The sequence below is a fragment of the Pipra filicauda genome, unplaced genomic scaffold (assembly GCF_003945595.2).
Source record: "Pipra filicauda isolate LSUMZ 115617 unplaced genomic scaffold, ASM394559v2 scaffold84_size4826128_pilon, whole genome shotgun sequence".
NCBI lineage: Eukaryota > Metazoa > Chordata > Aves > Passeriformes > Pipridae > Pipra > Pipra filicauda.
In genome coordinates this window covers 2,617,804-2,638,535 of record NW_024105031.1, presented here as the reverse complement: position 1 = coordinate 2,638,535, position 20,732 = coordinate 2,617,804, and the positions used below count along the sequence as shown (strand labels likewise).

General features: G+C 37.8%; 1 protein-coding gene across 1 annotated transcript in view; it reads right to left on the bottom strand.

Moving 5' to 3' along the window:
• The window catches only part of TBC1D5 (TBC1 domain family member 5), a 319,386-nt gene that overhangs the window by 14,651 nt on the left and 284,003 nt on the right, over window positions 1–20,732 (bottom strand). The window contains exons 18-19 of the mRNA XM_039390635.1: window positions 11,111–11,204; window positions 10,322–10,421 (exon numbers count right to left, since the gene is read on the bottom strand). Coding sequence (XP_039246569.1) covers window positions 10,322–10,421; window positions 11,111–11,204 — 194 coding nt within the window. The remainder of the gene's footprint in view (window positions 1–10,321; window positions 10,422–11,110; window positions 11,205–20,732) is intronic.

Below are 20,732 nucleotides of genomic sequence, written 5' to 3'. Positions count from 1 at the left end.
CTGTATTTGTTTCAACTTAGTTTTAAAAAACCTCTGACTATCACAAATTGAACTATCATATCCTGACTCTGCTCTTGACTAAGCCTCATAAATACTGGAGCTGCAAAACCAGTTGTTCTCTTCAGAACTGTTCTCTTCAGCAATGTTATCCACTATGATGGATCACCACTCAAGGGATGCCTTTTATACAATTGATTAGAATTAATTTTGTGTACTTAACTCTCAAAAATGAGTAGATTCATTTAAGTTTTATAGACACTAGATCAGTAAATCAAGAATTACTTCATCAGTGAGACTATGATCAGCTGCCTTGATGTATTTTAAAGCCAACTATAACTACAGAGGAGTAACATGCAAATGATTGCATTCGTGCTCTTCTTTTCTACAAGATATGGAAAAACACTGTAGCACATACTGATTTTGTTAGCAACAGTTGAAATAACTAAAAATTAAGATTGAAGATGAAATACATTTTTCATTTCTTGCTCTTACAGTTATACCAGATTGTAAATCAGTTCACATGCAAATTCATTGCAGAAGGAATTTTTGAAAAATCAAGATTTCCATTTCCTTTCCCTAAATTAATTGCTAAACATTAATCTGAAGATATGCTATCATCCTCTCTACAGAGATGAAAGAGGAAAAACATTGACAGCAGCTCCTAGCAGGAAAATCAGAGAAAGCTTATGCTCTCTGATGGTTGAACTGCTATATATTGCATGATGGTGTGAGCAGTCACACAGAGTTCTCAGGCCAGGGAAAGAGGCTGTTCAAAACCTTCCTCTCTGAATGTGGAAAAGCTGTTAGGCTTGGCCTAATTATTTTAGAGGCTTATTAAATAAAGTAACTTTCACTGAAAGTTTCACTTGCATTCAATACAAATTTTGCATGAAATCCACTCAGAGCAGCGTTAAATGAATGGGAAAACTAGTTTGCTGTAGACCAGGTCCCCTCAGGCATCTCTTCATGCCCATCCATCCAGAAGACAGATCTGCACCTCTTCTCTTCCCTTAAAGGGGTCGGAGACAAACAGCTACAGCCCTGCCAGATGAAGGCATAACACAGACTTGACATAAAATCAGACGGAGGCGGAGAAAACTGAACATGGGAATAACTTTAACACCCTTGTTCTCTGAGGTTCTTTGTTTTCTCCCCTACTGCTGCCTTTTTGCAGTGCATCTCTCTCCTAATGATTTCTATTTTAAGCCAGTCTCTGTGGGGCTTTTCCAGGAAGATGACTCCTGCTGAGAGGAGCTAACTTGAAATAGCTGCAAGCTGTATTATGAATGCTCCCTTTCTACTACTAGTTCCTGATCAATGACTTGTGAACAATCAACAGTGCCAGAATCATGTTAAATCGACTTTTTGCACCCTTGCTTTCCACTACTGAGAAGACAGCTCAAACTCAGAATGCAAAGGTACCTTCTCACCGCCAAGGCAGGCAGCAGGAAGGGGAGAACTGAGGGTGCTACTACACCCTCCTTATTTTTCCAAAAAAGGAAAGCAAAAAAATACCAAGTTTCCCAAGATGGCAAGGCACATTCAAGTCTCCGGACTCATATTCCAGTACTTTTGTATGATTGTTTTTATGAAACTGGGGTTTACAGAAAATGCTTCCAGCATTCCCTGCACGATATACTCATCATCATGGCTGGGCTTCGCGAACGAAGATTTGGGAAGGGCTCTACCCACGTTTGTTGCAACCGGACATATCTACGAGACAGACACGGCCAGTTGCAAAAGGCACAGCAGAAAGACTCCTTAGGTGGTATATTCTGCAAGGCACGATGCTTTCTGCATTGCCTTTTCTCCTCAAGGGTGATCCTACGTGCTTTCTCAAAAGCATCATCAGCGTTATAGATGGTGTGTCTCCAGGCCTCCCGATTGGAGGCCAGAGTAGACCAGTTATGGTGGTCAATATGGCCAAGGCTGAGATGTTGTTTCAGGGAGTCCTTATATCTCCCTCTTCAGGGCTCCTCTCTTGAGGCAGCCAGTGGCAAGTTCACCATAAAGCAAGATCTTAGGGAGGCGGTGGTCCTTCATCCTGGAGACGTGTCCTGCCTAACGCAGCTGTGTTCTCAGTAACATGGCCTCAATACCTGTGACTGCTGCTTGTTCTAGAACAGATGTATTGGTCACATAATCTGACCAGTGGATGTTTAGGATTGAACGGAGACTCTCTTGTACGGATCTGAATCATGGGTCATCTACCGCCACTGCCTGCGTCTCCTAGAACGCTTCCATCAACGCTGTCTCCGTTCAATCCTAAACATCCACGATATACCAGTGATAGCAAGATTGCTTTTTCAAGAACATTAGGGGGCTGGAAGGATGTACTCAAGCTTTAGCTTCTGATAATCAATTTCTCTCTCTTTTCACAACAAATACTTCTTTCCTACCTGAACTTGATCTGATGGAGCAGGAAAACATGCTCTCTCCTTAAAACTGGGCAGAAAATCTAGAACTTAACAGTGGTTTGTGGCCTTTCTAAAAAGACTACACTGTATGACATAGTCATATTGCTGTTTAATAATGCAGCTCAGGATGTTTCCAACTACTGCATTTTCTTTCCAGCATTAAAAATACAAATGAGAGGAGTTGAATTCCTTTCTAAAACAATAGTGTTTGTGATCTAAGCATTGATGAAGACAACACTGCTGAGTAGCCTAACTCATTTACCTATCTCACTGTGAACATCAACTCTTATAGTAACAATTATACATTATATCAAAAGCATCACTTAACAACATTTGAGTATTAAAGAATTTAAAGATCTTAAAAATCTGAAGTATGAAATTATTTGTGAAGTACTGCATTCTTTAAAACATTTGTTTGAATATAAATTATGTATTTATAGAGTATATACTTCTGATTCATGTGTTGTGTGGAGCACCAACACTTCATCAATATTTAATGTGTGGTAATGCCTGTGACATCAGAGAAATATGTAGTACAAAGTCACCAATCAACTCAGAGCAGATGTACAGAAAATGAGGTTGGTAGGGTCATGATGTCATTTTGTCCATCCCTTGCTCAAAGACAAGATCAGCTCTTAACTATGAACTCTAATTTACACATGGTAAGCAAATTATGCTCAATATATACCTTACATCTGTGTATTTATGGAAATAATGGGGAAACTAACAATTCAGTCATACCACGATTTAGCTTCTACTAAGGTTTTATTCCCTTAAAGCTGACATTGCAAGAGAAACCACTGGTTAAGAGATGCTGGAAAGGAAAGGGTGGATTGTCAGTGTTATTTCAGTGGCAGGGAGGTGCTCACCACCAGTAGGAAGGAAGCAGTGGGAATTCACTGAAAGTTGCAGGGAAAGCTGTTAATTAGGTAATGAGGTGGTGTGTAAGCTTCACTATTTTAATCTCCTTTTCATTCACACGACTAGGATGAAAGCATCTGTAGGTGCCTAACACAGCTGGACTTTCAGGACTGGCACAGTTGTATAAAGAAAGTAGGCTATCAGTTGAACCAGCAGTTTTTGACCTCAAGTGACAAAAAGGTGGTTAAAATTCATGGGGCATGAAGAGTTACACTTTTATTCTTCCTACATACAAACATATATATATATATATATAAAAATATATATAATGACCAGAAGTCACAGTCTAAAAGTCATGCTATACAACAAATACTTGTTTCCCAGTAACCACTCCTATATTTGGTTTAATAAAGTTGTTAATGTTTTTTATTTATAAGCTGTTTTTATAGGTTATTTATTTCTAACCAAATGGAGCAATTCCCTTAGATTCATGTGGCTCTGTTTGATGTGGCCTTTTTTAGTGACAACATTTCTAATCACAGCGGGTTTATAAACTACGGCTTATTTTATTTATGTCCCAAGCATAGGAGAACTCATTTAATGGACTTCCTCAACAAACTCTGAAGTATTTCATTTCAACACAGAGCAGCTGAATAATGTCCATTTCATTTTATCCTTACAAAAATGTCGTAACCTTTCATCTCATCACATGACACATAAAACAAGAAATAAGAATTCAGTACTATCTTGCATACATTTAACAAGTACTGCATCCACATCTATATTGGGCAGTATATCAGTCTCTAAATACTGAGCATTAAATCAACTTTCTCCTCTCCCTCCCCCACTGCAAATGATCCTTATAATGAAACGCATTCTTATAACAACTGCACTGACTGTTAAAAGAGGGATGCATAAGTCAGTATAATTAAACCTTTAAAGGTGCTATTTCACACAATAAGTAAAATGATACTTGCAACTACATATAGTTGCAACCATACAGTTTTTATTCCTTTATTTTTATATTTTTTCTTCCTTGTTCACGGTGTTTGCAATAATCACAATGAAAAGGTGGCTTTAAACTGTGTTTAATAAGTCCTGCAAATATTTGTCTGGGAGATGTCAGGAAGTGTTAGTGAATCTTATGGTTGCCAGCATTGCCTGATGGCTGTGGCAGAGACATGTCCTGTGATCCCATTGAAAGAACTCTCAGAAGATTGGCTTTCATTTTTCTTGTTACCGTGATGCCAGAACTTCTGAGCACTTCATAGATACGTGCATTTATTTACACACTACCTATGAAAGCTGAGAGCTGACATGTTATTCAAGTGGAAGAATGCTGGTGGTGTTCAGAATAGGGGATGAAAACCTCACTTTTCTACACCCCTACCATAATCCACACTGGAGTGGCAGAGATGTACTGGAATACTGGTGAAGGACATAGCAACATACTACAAACAGCAGAAGTCAAATTAGAAAATGCACCGTAAGGACAACCCCATCAGCCCAGTATGGGTAGCTCAGAGAGGATTTATTTGCTCTGGCTTAGCGGAGCCAGGATGCATAAACTTATTCAATGTGGGTCAGAGCTGAGAGGTTTTTGCGATGTTGCCTCCAAGACAAGAAGTGATTTAAAGACCTGGATATTGAGAAACATATTTCTGAGACCCACCTAAACAGATGTCTCTCTGGGAGCTGGTTCAAGCTAAGCAGTAACAGTATGAAGGTGAAGTTAATAAAACCAGGTAGACTTCTGTTTACTCTGTAAAACTGGGTACCTTGGCACATATTTCTAGAGTGTTATGCAGAATCCTGTGAGCTAAGTCTTCACGAAGCTGGTATGAGCTAATAAGCCCAGGGCTTATTAGCTGAGCCTCTATGCTGTGAGAAAGCAGCTAAATTGCTTCTGAATCTCAGCTAGCTGGGGAAGCAACCTTCCGCATTTACATAGTGCTGGCCTCAAGCAAAAGCATGTGTGGAATGACCTTAGTTTCTCCACTTTTATAACCTGATAAATTGCCCATCAAAAAAATTACTTTCTAAATAAAGACCTCCATATCCAAGTTAATACTGAACCAATGTTCCTTTAAATTGCCTCTCATGAAAAGGACTTCCTGTGCTACACACGTAATTATTTGGTAAATTTTCACACACTTGGAGGTCTGAAACTATGTCTCTGTTGGAAAGAAATGTTAGGTTCTTCTGTCTCAGAGAAAGTGATGGATTGGTTCCTGTCTCTTATAAAGAGACAACTTTTTAAATTTCAGCACTTTTCTCTCTGGAACAAAACTGGCAAGTTCATAAAGAACCTTCACAATCTCTCATATTGGTACTTGAGTAAGGAGTACTGATATGTCTTCAGAGTTTTAATCTACTTTTTGTTAAGAGGCTGCCCTAGTAGTGGGCCAGGGTTAACATGGTCCAAACCCTAAAGATATTAGAACAGCAGATACTGTAATTAACTGGTGTTACCTGAACTGCCATTTAATAGCGCTGTGTTGGCTTGAGCCTGGGATGTAATGAAGGACAAGTGAGGAATCTACCAGCAGATATTATGATGCCCTCTGAGTGTTATTTGTGTTCATCTCTTAGACAAATTTCTTGTGATCTGCTCTAAGACATCAGACAGATGTCACATTTACCAGTCACCAGGAAAAATCTTTTTCTGAATGCACTTGCTAACTTGATGCTTTTATTTTCAAATAGTGAAAGAAGGGAGAAAACAATCAAAATTCTTCAAAAAGTAAATAACATCGTAACAAGTTATAATATTGTAATACTCATTCAGTGTATTACAGCTTTCTGACTCGTTGAACCTTGAGGTATTTACGTGCACTAACAGTAGTGTACGTCCCAGAAAGAAAAATGCTGAAGAACATTACCATATTACTGAAATCACCAGTGACAACACTGTTTCCTGAAAAAGGCCACTGTTTGTGAGAAAGTAACATCAAGAAAACGTATCTGTGATGATGCTTGAGTAGTGATAGCTATGGCAACTATACTTTTTCACTACTGGTTGAGTAATATTCTGCATTTATATTGTGAACAAAGCCGCAGGACAGGTTTACAAGTTTGGATGTATCTTCATTGCAACAATGGAAAAATTGAACACAGGATTCTTTCTTTTTTTTTGAAAGCTATGACAAGCTTGTGAAAAAGGGTGAGAACAGCAGTAAAATCTGCTTCCCTGTCTGGCCATTTTACATACCATAATTTCAACATTTGTCCTTGGAGGTGTTAAAAGGAATTCCCCCCTAGCAGTACTCCAACAGTTAAGGTAAAGAAGAAAAGTAAAGCTCTTCTAATGCAGAGCGATAAGAAGGAGACAAAGATCACAGAATGGCTGTCCTCTGTTTATTTATAAGCAAACACCTATTTTAATTTCTACACATAGCCCTAAGTGGCAATATTTCGGAACCATCATTTATTCCCACAGTAACATCCCCTGATATTACAAGCAGTTATGTTGTTGCCATGTGGTACATTATGTGGTTAATTTATGGAAGGAGATAAACATTTAATGAAAGCATCTTTGAATATATGAACGAAATAAAATTGCCATTCTATCCCTCATAATGTAAGTTAGCATATATCTGTTGACACCTATAGAAATAAAATGCTCTTGGTAAAGAAACATAGAATCATTATAGGGCCAAAAGGAGAAATTCTTAATTAAACATTATTTTTTAAAAAGGCATCATATAAAAATATACTTTGTATAATTGGATTTGATATAAAAATTATAAATTACTGGGGATTCAAAACAGAATAGACAAGGTGGTCATTTTGATAATTTCTCAACTACAACATGTCATCTCTGTCATGAAGTAACTGCACCTGATTTTCATCAGATCCCCCTTGTAAGGGAAAGAAGTTGAGAAGAGAGCCAAAAAATCCTAAACTGTCTCATTGTAAACCACAAAAAGAACATTCGGTAATTGTTTGACATTGTGACAATTTTGTGGCAAATAGTCACTGGATATGCACTTTTATAAGCCTGAATTAATATTGTGTTGTTAAAAAGTCACCTGCAAATATAATGCATCAACACAGGAAAAAGAGTATTGCTTGAGTAATAAAGTCTGAAAAAAAAGGTTTACAACGTCAATCTAAAAAACCCATGAGGTTTTTATCAAATTTAAAAGGCAGGCCTGAATCCTTGACTGACTTATTAATAATCTTAAAAATGTTGTCTAACACTTTGTTGAAGGACTTAGTTCCATAGGGCTCCTCAAATTTTATATATCAGTATGTTTTAATCAACAATTTAGACCACTATTAAATGTATGATGGTTACGTCTCTAGTTAGAATGGTAGAAGAAAATAGAGCACATTGCAGAGTTACCTGAATTAGTCAGCTAAAAAGCCAAATGACAAGAAGTGAATTTTAATATCAAATTAAATCAAATACGGAAATAAACATTTCCTGATTTTACCCACAGTATAAACGCCTCTGTTTAGAAAGCAGTGATTCACCAAATTTTAAAAGTCATAACGTATTATCACCTCAACCTATCACTGTGTCAAAGAGCACTAACATGATGCAATAAAAATGTTCAAAAAGAGGAATGCCATAGGAGCAGAAAGATGACCTTCCCTGTGCTAAATAATCACTGTGCTGAGCCAGTGCTGGTATAGCATATCCTGATATGATTAACCCACTTCAAAAGGTGTACGAAAACCCTGAAGAATTCAAAGGAAGACCATAAAAATGACCAAGCCTAAAAACGAACCCATACAAAATGAAACCTAAAGTGTTCTACTTAGCAAAGGCAGTGTTGAGAGATAAGTAATCACTGCATATAAGTAAATTAAATGAAGATTTTCAACTTTGCTAACGAAAATGCTACAAGATCCAAAAGCTGAGTGATGAAGTCAGAAAAATTCAGCCCTACAGGAAGAAGTAATATCCTTGAAGCTAAGTGTTCTGAGAGTTTACAGGAGCAGTGATATAACTCATCTGCTCTGCAGTTTCTGAAACAAAGCAATTTTTATGGGTAAGAGATAGAGAGAGAGGAGGAGAATCAGATCAGGTACAGTAGCAGCCCCCGCTAACTTTTCCCTTAACCCAGAAATGACCAGATATGCTCTGAGTTTTATTTTGCTGCCCTTCTCTGCAGCTCTGAGCAATGGATGAACACGGAGATAATCCTCAGAGGGTGTTCTGTGATGCTATAGAGAATCCATTTTCTTGCACAACCTGCTGGCACGTGCTGCTCAGATGGACATATTTCAGGTCAGAAGGGATTCTGCACATCAGCAAGAATCTTGGCAGGTTTTTTTTCATGCCTTCACGTAGATCATCTGCTGGCTGATTTGGGGATACCTAACCTCACCAGTTTGTTACAAGTACAGAAGCTGTGAAGGCTGGTGACATCTCTGTCTCTTGTGTTCGGTTTATGGTGCATAACTGTTAATCTCTATAGGATTTAAACACATCAGTGTAACACAAATTTGCAAAGTTAATAGCCCATGATGTTGACAAGACATGCAGGAATACTGTGAAAAAGTATAGGGAGTTGGACTTAGAAGAAACTAGGCTGGAAGGCTCTGGGAGTGCTGCAGGGGTGTCACAATAAACCCAGCACACCCCGCAGCCAAAGCTGTATAAGGGATGGCTCTCCCTGTCCTGTGAGGGTAAAAAGCTGACCCACAATGCTCCTGGGAGATTACTGGCCCTAAACGTTTTTGTTTCCAATATATTTGAGAAAAAGAATTTTAACACCTGGATATGATGACAAATCTTTTGCTTTCAGTTCATTAATCCAGTGTCGAAAGGCAGACTTGCTTCAAGTATCTTTCTCTGGGTTTATTCTGATCTTTAGAGCAGCTGTAGCTGGTGAAATGCTTATGCTCGTACTAGAACTGATACCCTTGCTGAACACTCCTCGTCTTCTTTCCTAAAGGAAAGAAACTTCAGCTTTTCTTCTTGACACAGCAATCTTTTCCCCATCATTTCAGTAGCTAATAATTTATCTCTTTGCTTGCATCTAATCTTATCACTGCTCATGTACCCTTACAGAAGGGTATACATCAGACTAAAGCTCTTGGGGTTAGAGGTTGACTTTGCTTTTCAAGGCTGTGATTCACAACTTTCAAATAACACAACATTTTTAGCTTTTCCTAGGCTTATAATAGTGTCTAGTAAAACACCCACATAAAAGAAAATACAAATATAATACGGCTTTCACATCTGAACATTCTGACCTGGCAAACTTACATATCATATGCTTAGTTCTACCCACAAAAATATTGAACCTTAATTTATTTTGCTTAGATGTTGCAGGCTAAAAATAAATCCTAAAATTATTATAGTTGTGCCCTGATTTCTTAACAATGGTACTTTTTCACATAACTAAATATACTAACTTTTGGAGTTTAGTTCAACACAGTTTAAAAATGCCACTTTCATAAAAGCCTATTTAAACATATTTACACTTGAACTGAGTGAAACATTTTGTTTACTTTCCCTGACTTGTCTTGGAAATATGTAAGTACAATTTTAGACTGGCGTATTTGCTGATTCTGTTCCCAGTGTATTGATGTTTATCTTACAATATTTCTCCTGGTCTGAGCAAAATATTCCAAACTAGCCAGCCTACAGCAACACACCAAAGGTGACTGTAGATTGTGAAGCTGTTACATTTAATGAAAGTATATGGATTTTATACAACTATCACTGCACACACCAACTATCATTGTGGGAATGCTGAATTGCAAATGGACTTCAAATCTATAAGCTCAGATGCTGTGAGCTCCAACAAGTCTCTTACAATACAAGAAATCAAAGGGCATCTGTACTAAAACGCCTCTACCTCTTTTAGCATCATCAGAGGCTATAACACTCCCAAGATTAAAAGCAGAATAAAGATACAGCGGCTGGCTGCATCTGATGAAACAACTCAGTACATCAATTCAATCTTCATGATGGCTCATAAAATAATATGCACTTTACTACATAAATATTATTTTAGTTCTAATACAAACATAAAAAGAGCCTTTGCAAAGATTTACACGTTAATACAGGGTACTGCACTTACCAAGATGTGTGTTCATCATTTTTGCACAATATTTGCACATGGCTTCCAAATCGTTCAGCTGTCCTTGCAGGAATGAAATCTGGGCCTCCAACTCTTCCTCCTACAATTAAGAGATTATTAGCATATAACACTCCCAACTTTCTATAATGCAGAGTAAAAGCAGTAAGTTAACCCCTGACATACTTAGACATGTTTTAACTTTTTCTATTCCTTTGTTCTTGGAAATTTTGTCATTTCATGGAAATAGGGTTTTTAATATTTCAGTGTTTATTAATACTACTTTTTTTCCTTCTAAAGAGTTAAATAGAATAGTCTACCTTGACCTCAGAAAGGTTAATGATTCAGAATTCTTTTACAGACCAGCAACCTGTTTTTGCTTGTGCAAACACAGTACCACAGTAATGGCTGAAAAAACTCACCAAATGAGAAAAATTCTAGTTTTTGCCAGAGTAATTTCCACAGCAACTCCTTTGAACCCTTTTTTTACTTCAAGGCATATATTTCATGAAACCTAGTATCACATCTCAAGGATGCATTACTGACATATATTTTGGCACACTTATTTTCATAACACGTCATCTCTATCTGTATAAAACCTATGCACAGCCAGCCGCACTTTTAAACATCATCTTACATAATATTTAGGTGAAAATTATTTTTAACTCACATACTATAAGGCAGTTACTCTAAATTATTAAGTTACGTTTAAAAAATATGCATCAAAGATTTTAAGGCCCAGGAGAAGCATTAATATCTAGCCACATGCCCTGTCTAAGCAATGGGAACTACCTCAGCTAAGAATTCATCTTTGAACGCCTTTGTTTGCTGGTTTAAAAATCCATCCAGTCTTGACTTTGAATTCCATACTGCAGAAAGTTCACACCTTAGGAAAAATTCCTTCAAAGCTTAGTCACAAACAGTATTAATCAGGTTTTTGTTTAAGTATGCAATTGAATTCAAGATACTCAGATAAAGCCAAAGTAACTTTTTAGCCTCTTGTTTTTCTTAGGAGCTGTGCAGTTCTATCATACCCTTTTTTGATGGAGATCGCTAAGCATTAGAATGTGATTTACTTTTCAAATGAAAAAACCCCAAAACTTATCAGCAAGAACTAAGAGAATGAATCATTCTTGATTTAAAGGTACAAGTGATCTTAACCTCCATCAGAAAACAAGTCAGAGCCAGGCAAACTTCCCACTAACATATCCTATATCGAAAGAGATTAATGAATAAAAAGCATTGTAACCACAGCATTTTGTAATATCTGTGGCAATATCACTTTTTCCCTACAGACTTTTTCCTCACACCTACAGTCTACAGATATTAAACATTTTTTCTTCACAAATTATTTATATTATATGCTCTCACCTTTTTCTTTTCAACCTCATACTTTCACCACTTACACTTCAAAGGGATTGATTTTATTTGTCAATTTACAGTTGCTGAAAGAGTGACCTCATTCAAAGCCTGCAGTTCTGTCACAGCCTATACAAGCATATTTGGATTGACATTTCTATTCAAGCAATGTTCCTCCAGAAGACCTTTTTCTAGTATATACAGCTAGTGACTGCAAGAAATAATCTACCATAAACTTTCAAATGCCATTGGCACTGCAAGTGCAGCTGTAAGATAGGGAAACGTGACAATATTTGAGCATTCTACCATAAAATAACATAATCAAATTCTAAAATCATTAGTAAGTACTTGAACCCCAGTTTATCTCCTACAAGTGAATAAGAAAATTTAACTGCTAGTAATAAATATTTCCATGTTTCACAGACTACGTTTTTTCTTATTCATGAATGAGCCTGCAGTAAATTGATCTTAAAATTTTTGGGCAGCTCAATCCACCCAAGCAGATTCTGAAACTGACCTTCTTGATTGCACAACAGTACCTCTTCTTTTGGCAAGTGAGACTGGTGCTGAGTAAAAGACTACATCCACCATTCTTCCCACTCGCTAGGATCCAACCTGGGGAGCAGAAGTGTTCAGCAGACCTAACATTCAGAGAGGAGAGTATTGTGGCCGGGGACTCATAGACAGCACAAGAGGTCTCCTGCCAAGTGGGAAATCTTGCACAAGGCTGAGTGACTGTACCTAGGGTTCCTGACTTATCTGGAATCCTTGGGAAGGGCACCAAGAAGTGCTGGCAGTGGGACATTCAAATAAGCAAGACAGTGAATTTGGCACTTGACGCATCAGAGACTGGGCTTTTTGCACAAGACAACACCCAAACGGTGATGACTTACTACAAGGCATAACCCTTGCCTCTGCTGTCATCAGTAGTGCTGTGACAACCTCTGCGCAGAGGACCCTGAGGGTGACCTCCCTGAAGTGAGATTTGTTCTATTGCAGTTGCTGCAGCAACAGGTGAGGAGTTGCAAGAGGCCGGTGTTTTTTATTGCACCTGTTGTTAACAGGTGATTAACAAGATCTTTCAAGGTGTAAAACCTCATGCAACAGACAGAGATGGTGCAACTGAGGCAAGACATAGTGGGAAGAAGACATACACTTCTGAGAAGGAGGAAACTGGAAGCTTGTGATTTCTGACAGCAGAAAGGCTGACCAGTGGTGCAGAGAGGAAGAACAAGCTCCCTCAGATGAAGAATTGAGGTTGGACATTGTATCAGAGCACTACCAAGAGAAAGTGATGAGTGACAGTCAGTGGCTGGTGACTCTTTTCCAGCCTGACTCATCAACTAGGGAGGTTTCTTGCTTGCATGGAGGCACAGTTTGTGGTGTTGTGAAAGACTGTTTGGGGTCACCTAATGGTGAAGGGGATAGGAAACATGGTGTTGTTTCTCTTTAATCCTGTGACAAAAGGGAGAAGCCTGGATAGCAGCAGATGTATCAGGGAGACTACATATCTGGTGGCATTAGATGGGTTTCAACTATTTTGATTGTGGCACCTAGTTTGATGAGGACAGACATCTTAAAGAACAGGTCTATCTGGCAAAGAGAGGGAAAAATCTATTTGTGAACAGATTTGCTAATCTAGCAGGAAGGACTTTGTCCCTGAACAGGGACCTAATCCAGAAATATATGAGGAAGCAGCACATATAGACAAGGTATGCAGAAGGTCTACTTGGCTGAGTAAGGAGATTTTTAATGAACTAAAATGGGAAAAGCACATATGGAGATGGAAATGGTGGAAATGGAGAGCACATGTGTGGTAACAATGACAGGAAACAAAGGACAGGCACACAATCATTGTTTGGGCACATGAACAAAACTAGGAAGGACAAAACCCAGCTGGAGCTAAAATTAATGGGGGACATTAAAGGGTAATGAGAAGGAATTTTACAAGTGTGCAGAGCAGCAAAAGGAGATTCAAAGAAAATGCAGGTCTGTTGCTTACTAGGGGAGACAAGACAGCAACATGATACAGAAAAGGCTGCAGCACTCAGTACAATTTTTGCCTCTCACTTTTTAGGCCAACTCTGCTCCCAGACCTCTGCATCTACAGTTTGGGAGGGAGAGGAATAGCTGAGGGGGAGAGGAGGGGAGGGGCATAAGTTGGTGAATACTTGAAGAAACAGTATGCAATCAAGGGCAATGGGACCACATGGGATACTCCTATGGGTGCTGAAAAACCTGACCATGTGATTGCAACACCACTGGCTATCATCTATGAAAAACCACTGATATTACAGAACATCCTTGATGACTGCAGAAAGGTTAATTTTACCTACATATTAAAGAAGAGTGAGGAGGAGTATCTAAGGAACTATATAATGGTTGGCCTCATCTTAGTCCTTGGAAAAATCATGGAGCATGTCCTCTTGGAACCAATTTTCAATATGTAAAGGACAAGACAATAATCAACAAAAGTCAACAAGGATTTACCAAGAGCAAATCATGCTTGACCAATCTGGTTGCCTGCTATGATGAAATGACTGGGCATGCAGGTGAAGGGAGAGAAGTGAATGCCATGTATTTTTACTTTAGTTAGGCTTCTGACACTTGTTTCCAAAAGCATCATCATTTATAATATGATGAAGTATGGGCTGAATGAAAGGATTGTATATGGGCTGAAAATTGTTCAGAACCCCAAGCTTAAAGAACAGAGTCAATATCTTGATGTCCAGTTGGTGTTTGGAAATGAGCAGAGTAACAATGGACTGCTCTTCACCAACAGCCCATATAAGGAGACAGAACGTACACTCAGTAGATTTTCAGATGATGCAAAACTGGGAGGTTTGGTTGCTGTGCTGACTGGTAGAACCTCAATTCACAAACACCAGGAGACGCTTGAAGCCTAGGCAAGAGAAACCTTTTTGAGGTTCCCGTTTCAGAAATTTCAGTAAGTGCAAAATTCTGCACCTGAGGAGAAAAAAAACCCAACACACCAGTGCAGACGGGGAAGGAACTTACTATCTCTCAGTTCTGCTGAAAAGGATATGGAGGTTACAGTGGCTGTTGAGCTGTTTACAAACTAATAAAGTTCTCTTATCATGAATAATGTAAACAGTTGCACCCAGCTACATTACAAGGAATGTGGTCAGCAGATCCAGCAAAGTCACCCCTCTGCTTCATGCTCTTGAGCCCTCACCTTTAATACTGCTTTTGGCCTGCAGTTCAAGAAGGACACTGAAAAACAGAAGAGATTTCAGTGGAGGGCTACTATGAAGGCTACAGGTATAGAGGACATGCTGAGGGAGCTGGGCTTTTTTATTTTGGTGAAAAAGAGCCCAAAGAGGATCTCCTGAGAGCCTGCAACTACATGGAGTGACAAAGATGAGGTAATCAAGCTCTTCCCAGATGATACAGAAGGAACTGTGGCCCAAAACTGCCCCTTGGAAGGTTCAAATTGGTCACTAGAAAAATTTTCTTCATTAGAAGAGCAGTGTGGCACTGGAAGAGGTTATTTATAGAAGTGGTAGTTTCTATTTAAAGTCACTGAACTGTTCTGATGCTAGTGATTGTCCTGCTCCAAGTAGCAGCTTGAGCAGAAGACTCTTCTAATCAACATTTCTAAGACTAGTCTTTTCATAGTACTTTTCTAAAATAGTTCTGTAAAGGTAAGCAGCAAAATCAGAAAGGCCCTCAGAAAGAAGGACTTTTTTCAGTATTCTAAAGTCAAATTCTTAGCAGCATTAGATGAAAAAACTCATTTAGAGTCGTCACTGTGCAGACAATCTCAATCCTTGTCTAGACAATATATATTGTACTCTCCTCTAAATGCAAACTTCTGTGTTTCACTCTGCTAAGACAATGAGTAGTCTGGATATCACTTTTTTGTGTACAAATAGCAGTGGTGATTTGATCTCTCTCATGCATGAGCAGACATCTAAAAATTCATCAAACAGCCCAAACATAAGTCAAGAGAAAACCAGCATGGTCTGTGTTCTGTTGAGAAACCGACCTTTCAGCTGATCTGACACAAACAGCACCAGAAACATGCAAACTATGATTCCAACTCATTCAGGCACAGCTCTCAGAAATTAACCAGCTGACCACAAAATACACTAACTAACCAAAATAAAAAATCAATGTCAGCTTACTGAACAACATATTCTATGAAGCATATAAGCGCAATATTTTCTAATATTTGGAGTTGCATTATGAAGAAGAAGAACAAATCAAGCAGCAAATCAAACAAATTACTGCATCACACATGGGCGAGCAAGATGTGCAAACTGATATATACAATCTCACAGAAAACCAATATTTTCTGAAAATTCAGTCCCAGGGTTTTCAAAATACTTTCCCACACCTTCAACCTTGCAGATGATGTAGATAACCTTGCTGATAACCAATAACATTTTGAATTGAACATGAGAATGAAAAGGAAGCAGTTTATTTTTGATGCCACACTGATTTACATTTCACAAAAAACATAAAGCAGGCTAGAATTGATGTCTTCAGTCAAAGCAAGACTCTGAGTGCCTCCGTATACATATCTCCCAACTATTTTCCTGGTTTTCGCAAGACTGAATATGTAAAAAACTTGAGTTACATTTATGTTTCTCATATTTGTCGTTTTTCTTATCCCCATTCAGAACTTTGCTTACATTGTTATATTTCCTTTTTTCTTTTGCCATGAAAACTAATTCCTTCATGATTAATTATTTGCCATTTCTTTGCTATTTCTTCTCCCTAGTCTATATGGTTCTGTACTCTTCATTTGTCCAAAGCCTGTTCTTCCCTTTTTATTACCTCTCCTTTCATCTATCTTCTCACCTTTACAAAGACAGCTATGGAAATAAATTTTTTATATCCTTCCTTCTCTCCTGAGCTCATAATGAGATCAGCAATGCCTCTACCATGCCCTGTTTTTCATCAAATTTTACTGTTTCAGAAAAACAGCTGCGAATAACTGAAAGTGGTCAGCACATTCAAGAACAGATTACAGAAAGTTTTATATTTTTGACATTGTAATTCTATCCTTTTACAGCTCATTGCTTTACAAGCTGCAATAAGGTTTGTGGATATGGGTAAGGGCACTTGAACTTGGCAACCTACACAAGTGAAGATCTGAGGAAATATAGTTTTAGAAGAAACCACTTTCGGATGTTGGTAGCATTTTACATGTCAAAGAAGATTCAGATGCATGGCATAAATTGCCTTTTTTATGCAATTTTAATGCAAAATTTTATGCAAATTTCCCTTGATAAAAAACCAGTGGTTACTGTTTCCACTTTGTGAGAATTTATTTAATTTTCTACTCTAAGAATTAAATATAAGATTTAACCTTATAATCTTAAATCTCTGACAGCTGAATGTTGGTTGACACCCCCATAATTTTTTTATGTTCTATGACAGCCACAGAATAATCTTCAGCATATGCTGACATTTAAACCAGAAACCACTGTTTCTCAGCAATGAATTATATACAGCAGAACTTAACCCAAAATTTTAATTTATTTTATTTACTAATTTATCTATTATTTAACTGTATCACTCATGATCCTCATCAGGATCAAGGACTTGCTCTGCTGAGCGCTGTACAAACAAAAAGAAAAATCCTGCTTCTCCAAAGGACTTCACAGTGTAAGCCAAGAGACAACAGATGGCTGGAGACACACATATGGGGAGGACATGGAAACAATATGGCTATATTAGTCAGTCTTCTAGACATGGCTTCAGCATGAAGCCAAACTGTTGTCGATGAAAAGATGGAATTTTTAAGAGAGTTTTCATAAGGCATTTGCTTTGCAGATGTTTAGAGAAAGTTTCTTCTATGTGGAAGGGGCTACAAAATGATTAGACGAAAGTTCATTAATCACATCACTGTCAGGGGTGGAATGTATATTGTCATTTTTCCACTGAGAATTTTGGTACTTGTAAAATTTTTGCACAAAATGGAATTATTTCAAATATTAATGTACTACTCAGGGAGGACATAAAGAAGTTCAGATACTGCCTTCAGATACTAATTCCTCCAGAAGAAGAGGTTGTGTATCGATTCCCTGTGCTGAACTATTACCTGCCAATATTTCTATGTCCCTGTGCTAACTGAAGTATCCCCATGCTTAATATATTTCCAGGTATACCTTACTCATGTTTTGTGTTCTTCACATCTTTACAACTGCCTGTTTTTTATTATTTTGAATATTCTCTCATAAACTTTAAACATTTTAAGTGCAGTACTTTCAGATAAATCCTATAAAAACATATATTTTGTTCCCTTAGACTGCATACACAGTAAACGTGAGCCATGTTTTTATTTTATACCATTTTAACTCCTGTTCACTGTTTTTTCTCCACCATTTTAACTCAGACTACTTTACCATGATGGTAGGAGGTAGCTTAAGTAGGAACGTTTTTCCTCCCTTTTTTCTTTTCTATTCTTTAAAATTTCTCTTAATTTCACTGTGTAGTGCTAGTAGGTATAGTTGCTCAGATCTCATACTTACTGATAGTTACATACTTATTTCAGTACTTTTCTAGATTAGAACCCTTAAAGCATTAACAGATTCTCTGTCACATTAACAGTAAATTGTGATGTAGTTACCCACCTTAAAGAAGGATAAGGGGAGTACAAAACCTACAGAAGCATACTTTTTGGTTTTAAATCTCTCTCCTCCTCTGTTGTATCATTACTTTGACCTCTTGCCTTCCAATTTTGCTCTCTGGTAGTACTGTATACCTCAAAATACATCAGAGGACATCAGGGTAGGCACAAATGAATTATGCAAAGAGTAATCACAGAAGTCTACATTCCAAATGTAGTGCCATCAAAGTTAAAACATTTCAGGTACAATGCATCCTCTTCTGCTCAAAGAAGTAAATTCAGAAGAATAATTACCTGTTTTAAAACCTGAAACAGAACTGCCACTGCAGAATCATTAGTGAATGTACGTCTGTGACAGCCCCCTGAAAGCGGTGGGGGAAATGGGACTGAGAAAAAAATAAGAAAAAATTAAAAGTGAAAGAAAGGTCAACAAAATATCCACTGTGACTCCTAGGAGCCAAGCTAAATCAGGTTATGTATCAACACCACAAAAAAAAAAGTATTTGGTTCAGAGGGCTGTGATTGAAAAAAAGTATCAAAGACAAGAAAGGAATTTTATAATACAGATAAAAATGTTCAGCTAGGATGAGACCAAGACAAATTTGGCAATAAATTAAAATGCTAGAAGGCATTCACCTGCAAAGGCACATATTTTTGGGCATTAGTAGAATCCTTACTTCCTCTGTGTGCTTTCAGTAACAACACAGTGAGGAATGGCATCTTACAATGCTTGTCCAAGCTATGCACATATAAACAGAACCAACAGATTATTAGTAAAGGATTAAATGAATAAGAATGTCAGCCTTTCTGTACATAACATCCTGCTCAAGACAGAAAACAAGCCCTGACAAAACTGAAAGGGGCTGCAACTCAGATTCAGAATAACCAATGACCTAGGAACTTTCTTCCAACATCCAAATTTCTACCATTCTAGAGTTAGCATTTGTTGAGGAGACCCACAATTTCTAAATGCAAGAAAAATTATGGTTTTCATACTCTTTAGATTTGAAGATGGATGAAATATATATACATGTGTATTTGATAGCATTATGTATCTGTAGCTTTTCTGAAATGTAAGAAACAGGAATTTGTAATCAACTATTTATCCTCTTCTTCCAAACTAGAATAACTCTGTTTCTCTTTCTTGCCCCCTAGTTTTAGGAGTTTATATGTTTATTTATTATTTATAAATAAACAATATTTATTTATAATCCATATTTATTTATAAACTCTACTAAGATTAGTGAATTTGAGGCAAAATATCTCTTTTATTGTATTGATGTAGGATTATCCATTTATTTGATTTATTGTCTCTAAAAACAAAGCTAAAAATATATAGAAATTTGGAAGAAAATGAAAGATGGTGCCTCAGAAGATCTTACCCCATGACAGATACATTTCATTTCAATTAAAATCCTGAAAATAGCTGAAGCTCTGGCTAACAGCTTCTAAACACCAGGTCCTGCTGTTGAATTTCCATCTTAAACAGTTCAAAGTCAATTTGCCAGTGTCACGCTGTTGGAATCAGCTTCGTTTGCCACATTCCACCTTGCCTGGAGATATCAGTGGCAAAGGACCATGGGCTTGGAAGTTTTCCAAAGCAGCTCCCGCTGTCAAACCTATTATTGGAACAGCTTCCAGGTGCACCAGCCTCACTGTTGCAGAGCTAGAAACCAGCAACTGTACTAATGGAGCACGAGCAGGACTTGTTTTCATGTGATCTGGGTGCATTTTTCTCTTAAAAATACTCCACTTCTGTGCCCACACAATTTTTCCTTACCAGGAAGATGGAGAAGGATAAATATGACTAATGGAGAAAGCTCCTGTCTGGAGACAAAGAAAGGAGGGATGGAAAGAAACCTCTTCCGCAAGCAGACACATGATCTGGGAGACTTACCTACCTGCTGACTGCACAAGTCCACTGCTGGCACTGCACTGTGGGACTGCCACAATAAAAACCATAAAAATCTGCAAAATCCATGGAATGCAAAAGGCTGTGCATAAATGACTGTGGATGGGTAGGCAGTGAACAATTGAGAAAATAGGTAGTAATTCACTTTGTAAGTGAATAGACCAGAACAGAAAGAGCTGTAGGGTACTAGAAATTATCCCTTTGAACAGAAATTCTGATAAAAGGTTTCTCCCAGTGCTGCTGTTGAGATTGCTGACTGAAGAATACTGGAATATTTCTTCATAAATAATAAAACTGATATATTAATTTAGATGGTATGACTGCAAGTATTTTGGAAATACTTATAAATAAACACACAGGTGAACAAGAATCCCATTTTCTCCATTACTTTCATTATCACTTCTGACAGGCTTTCTGCCCATCTGGTACACACATTGCCAGCCTTTAGGACTGCATAAGCCCACTGTGGCAAATGTAAGAGAAATGTGAGCAGGGGAAATAACCTCACCATTTTGTGATTTTCAAGCTCTCTGAAACAACAT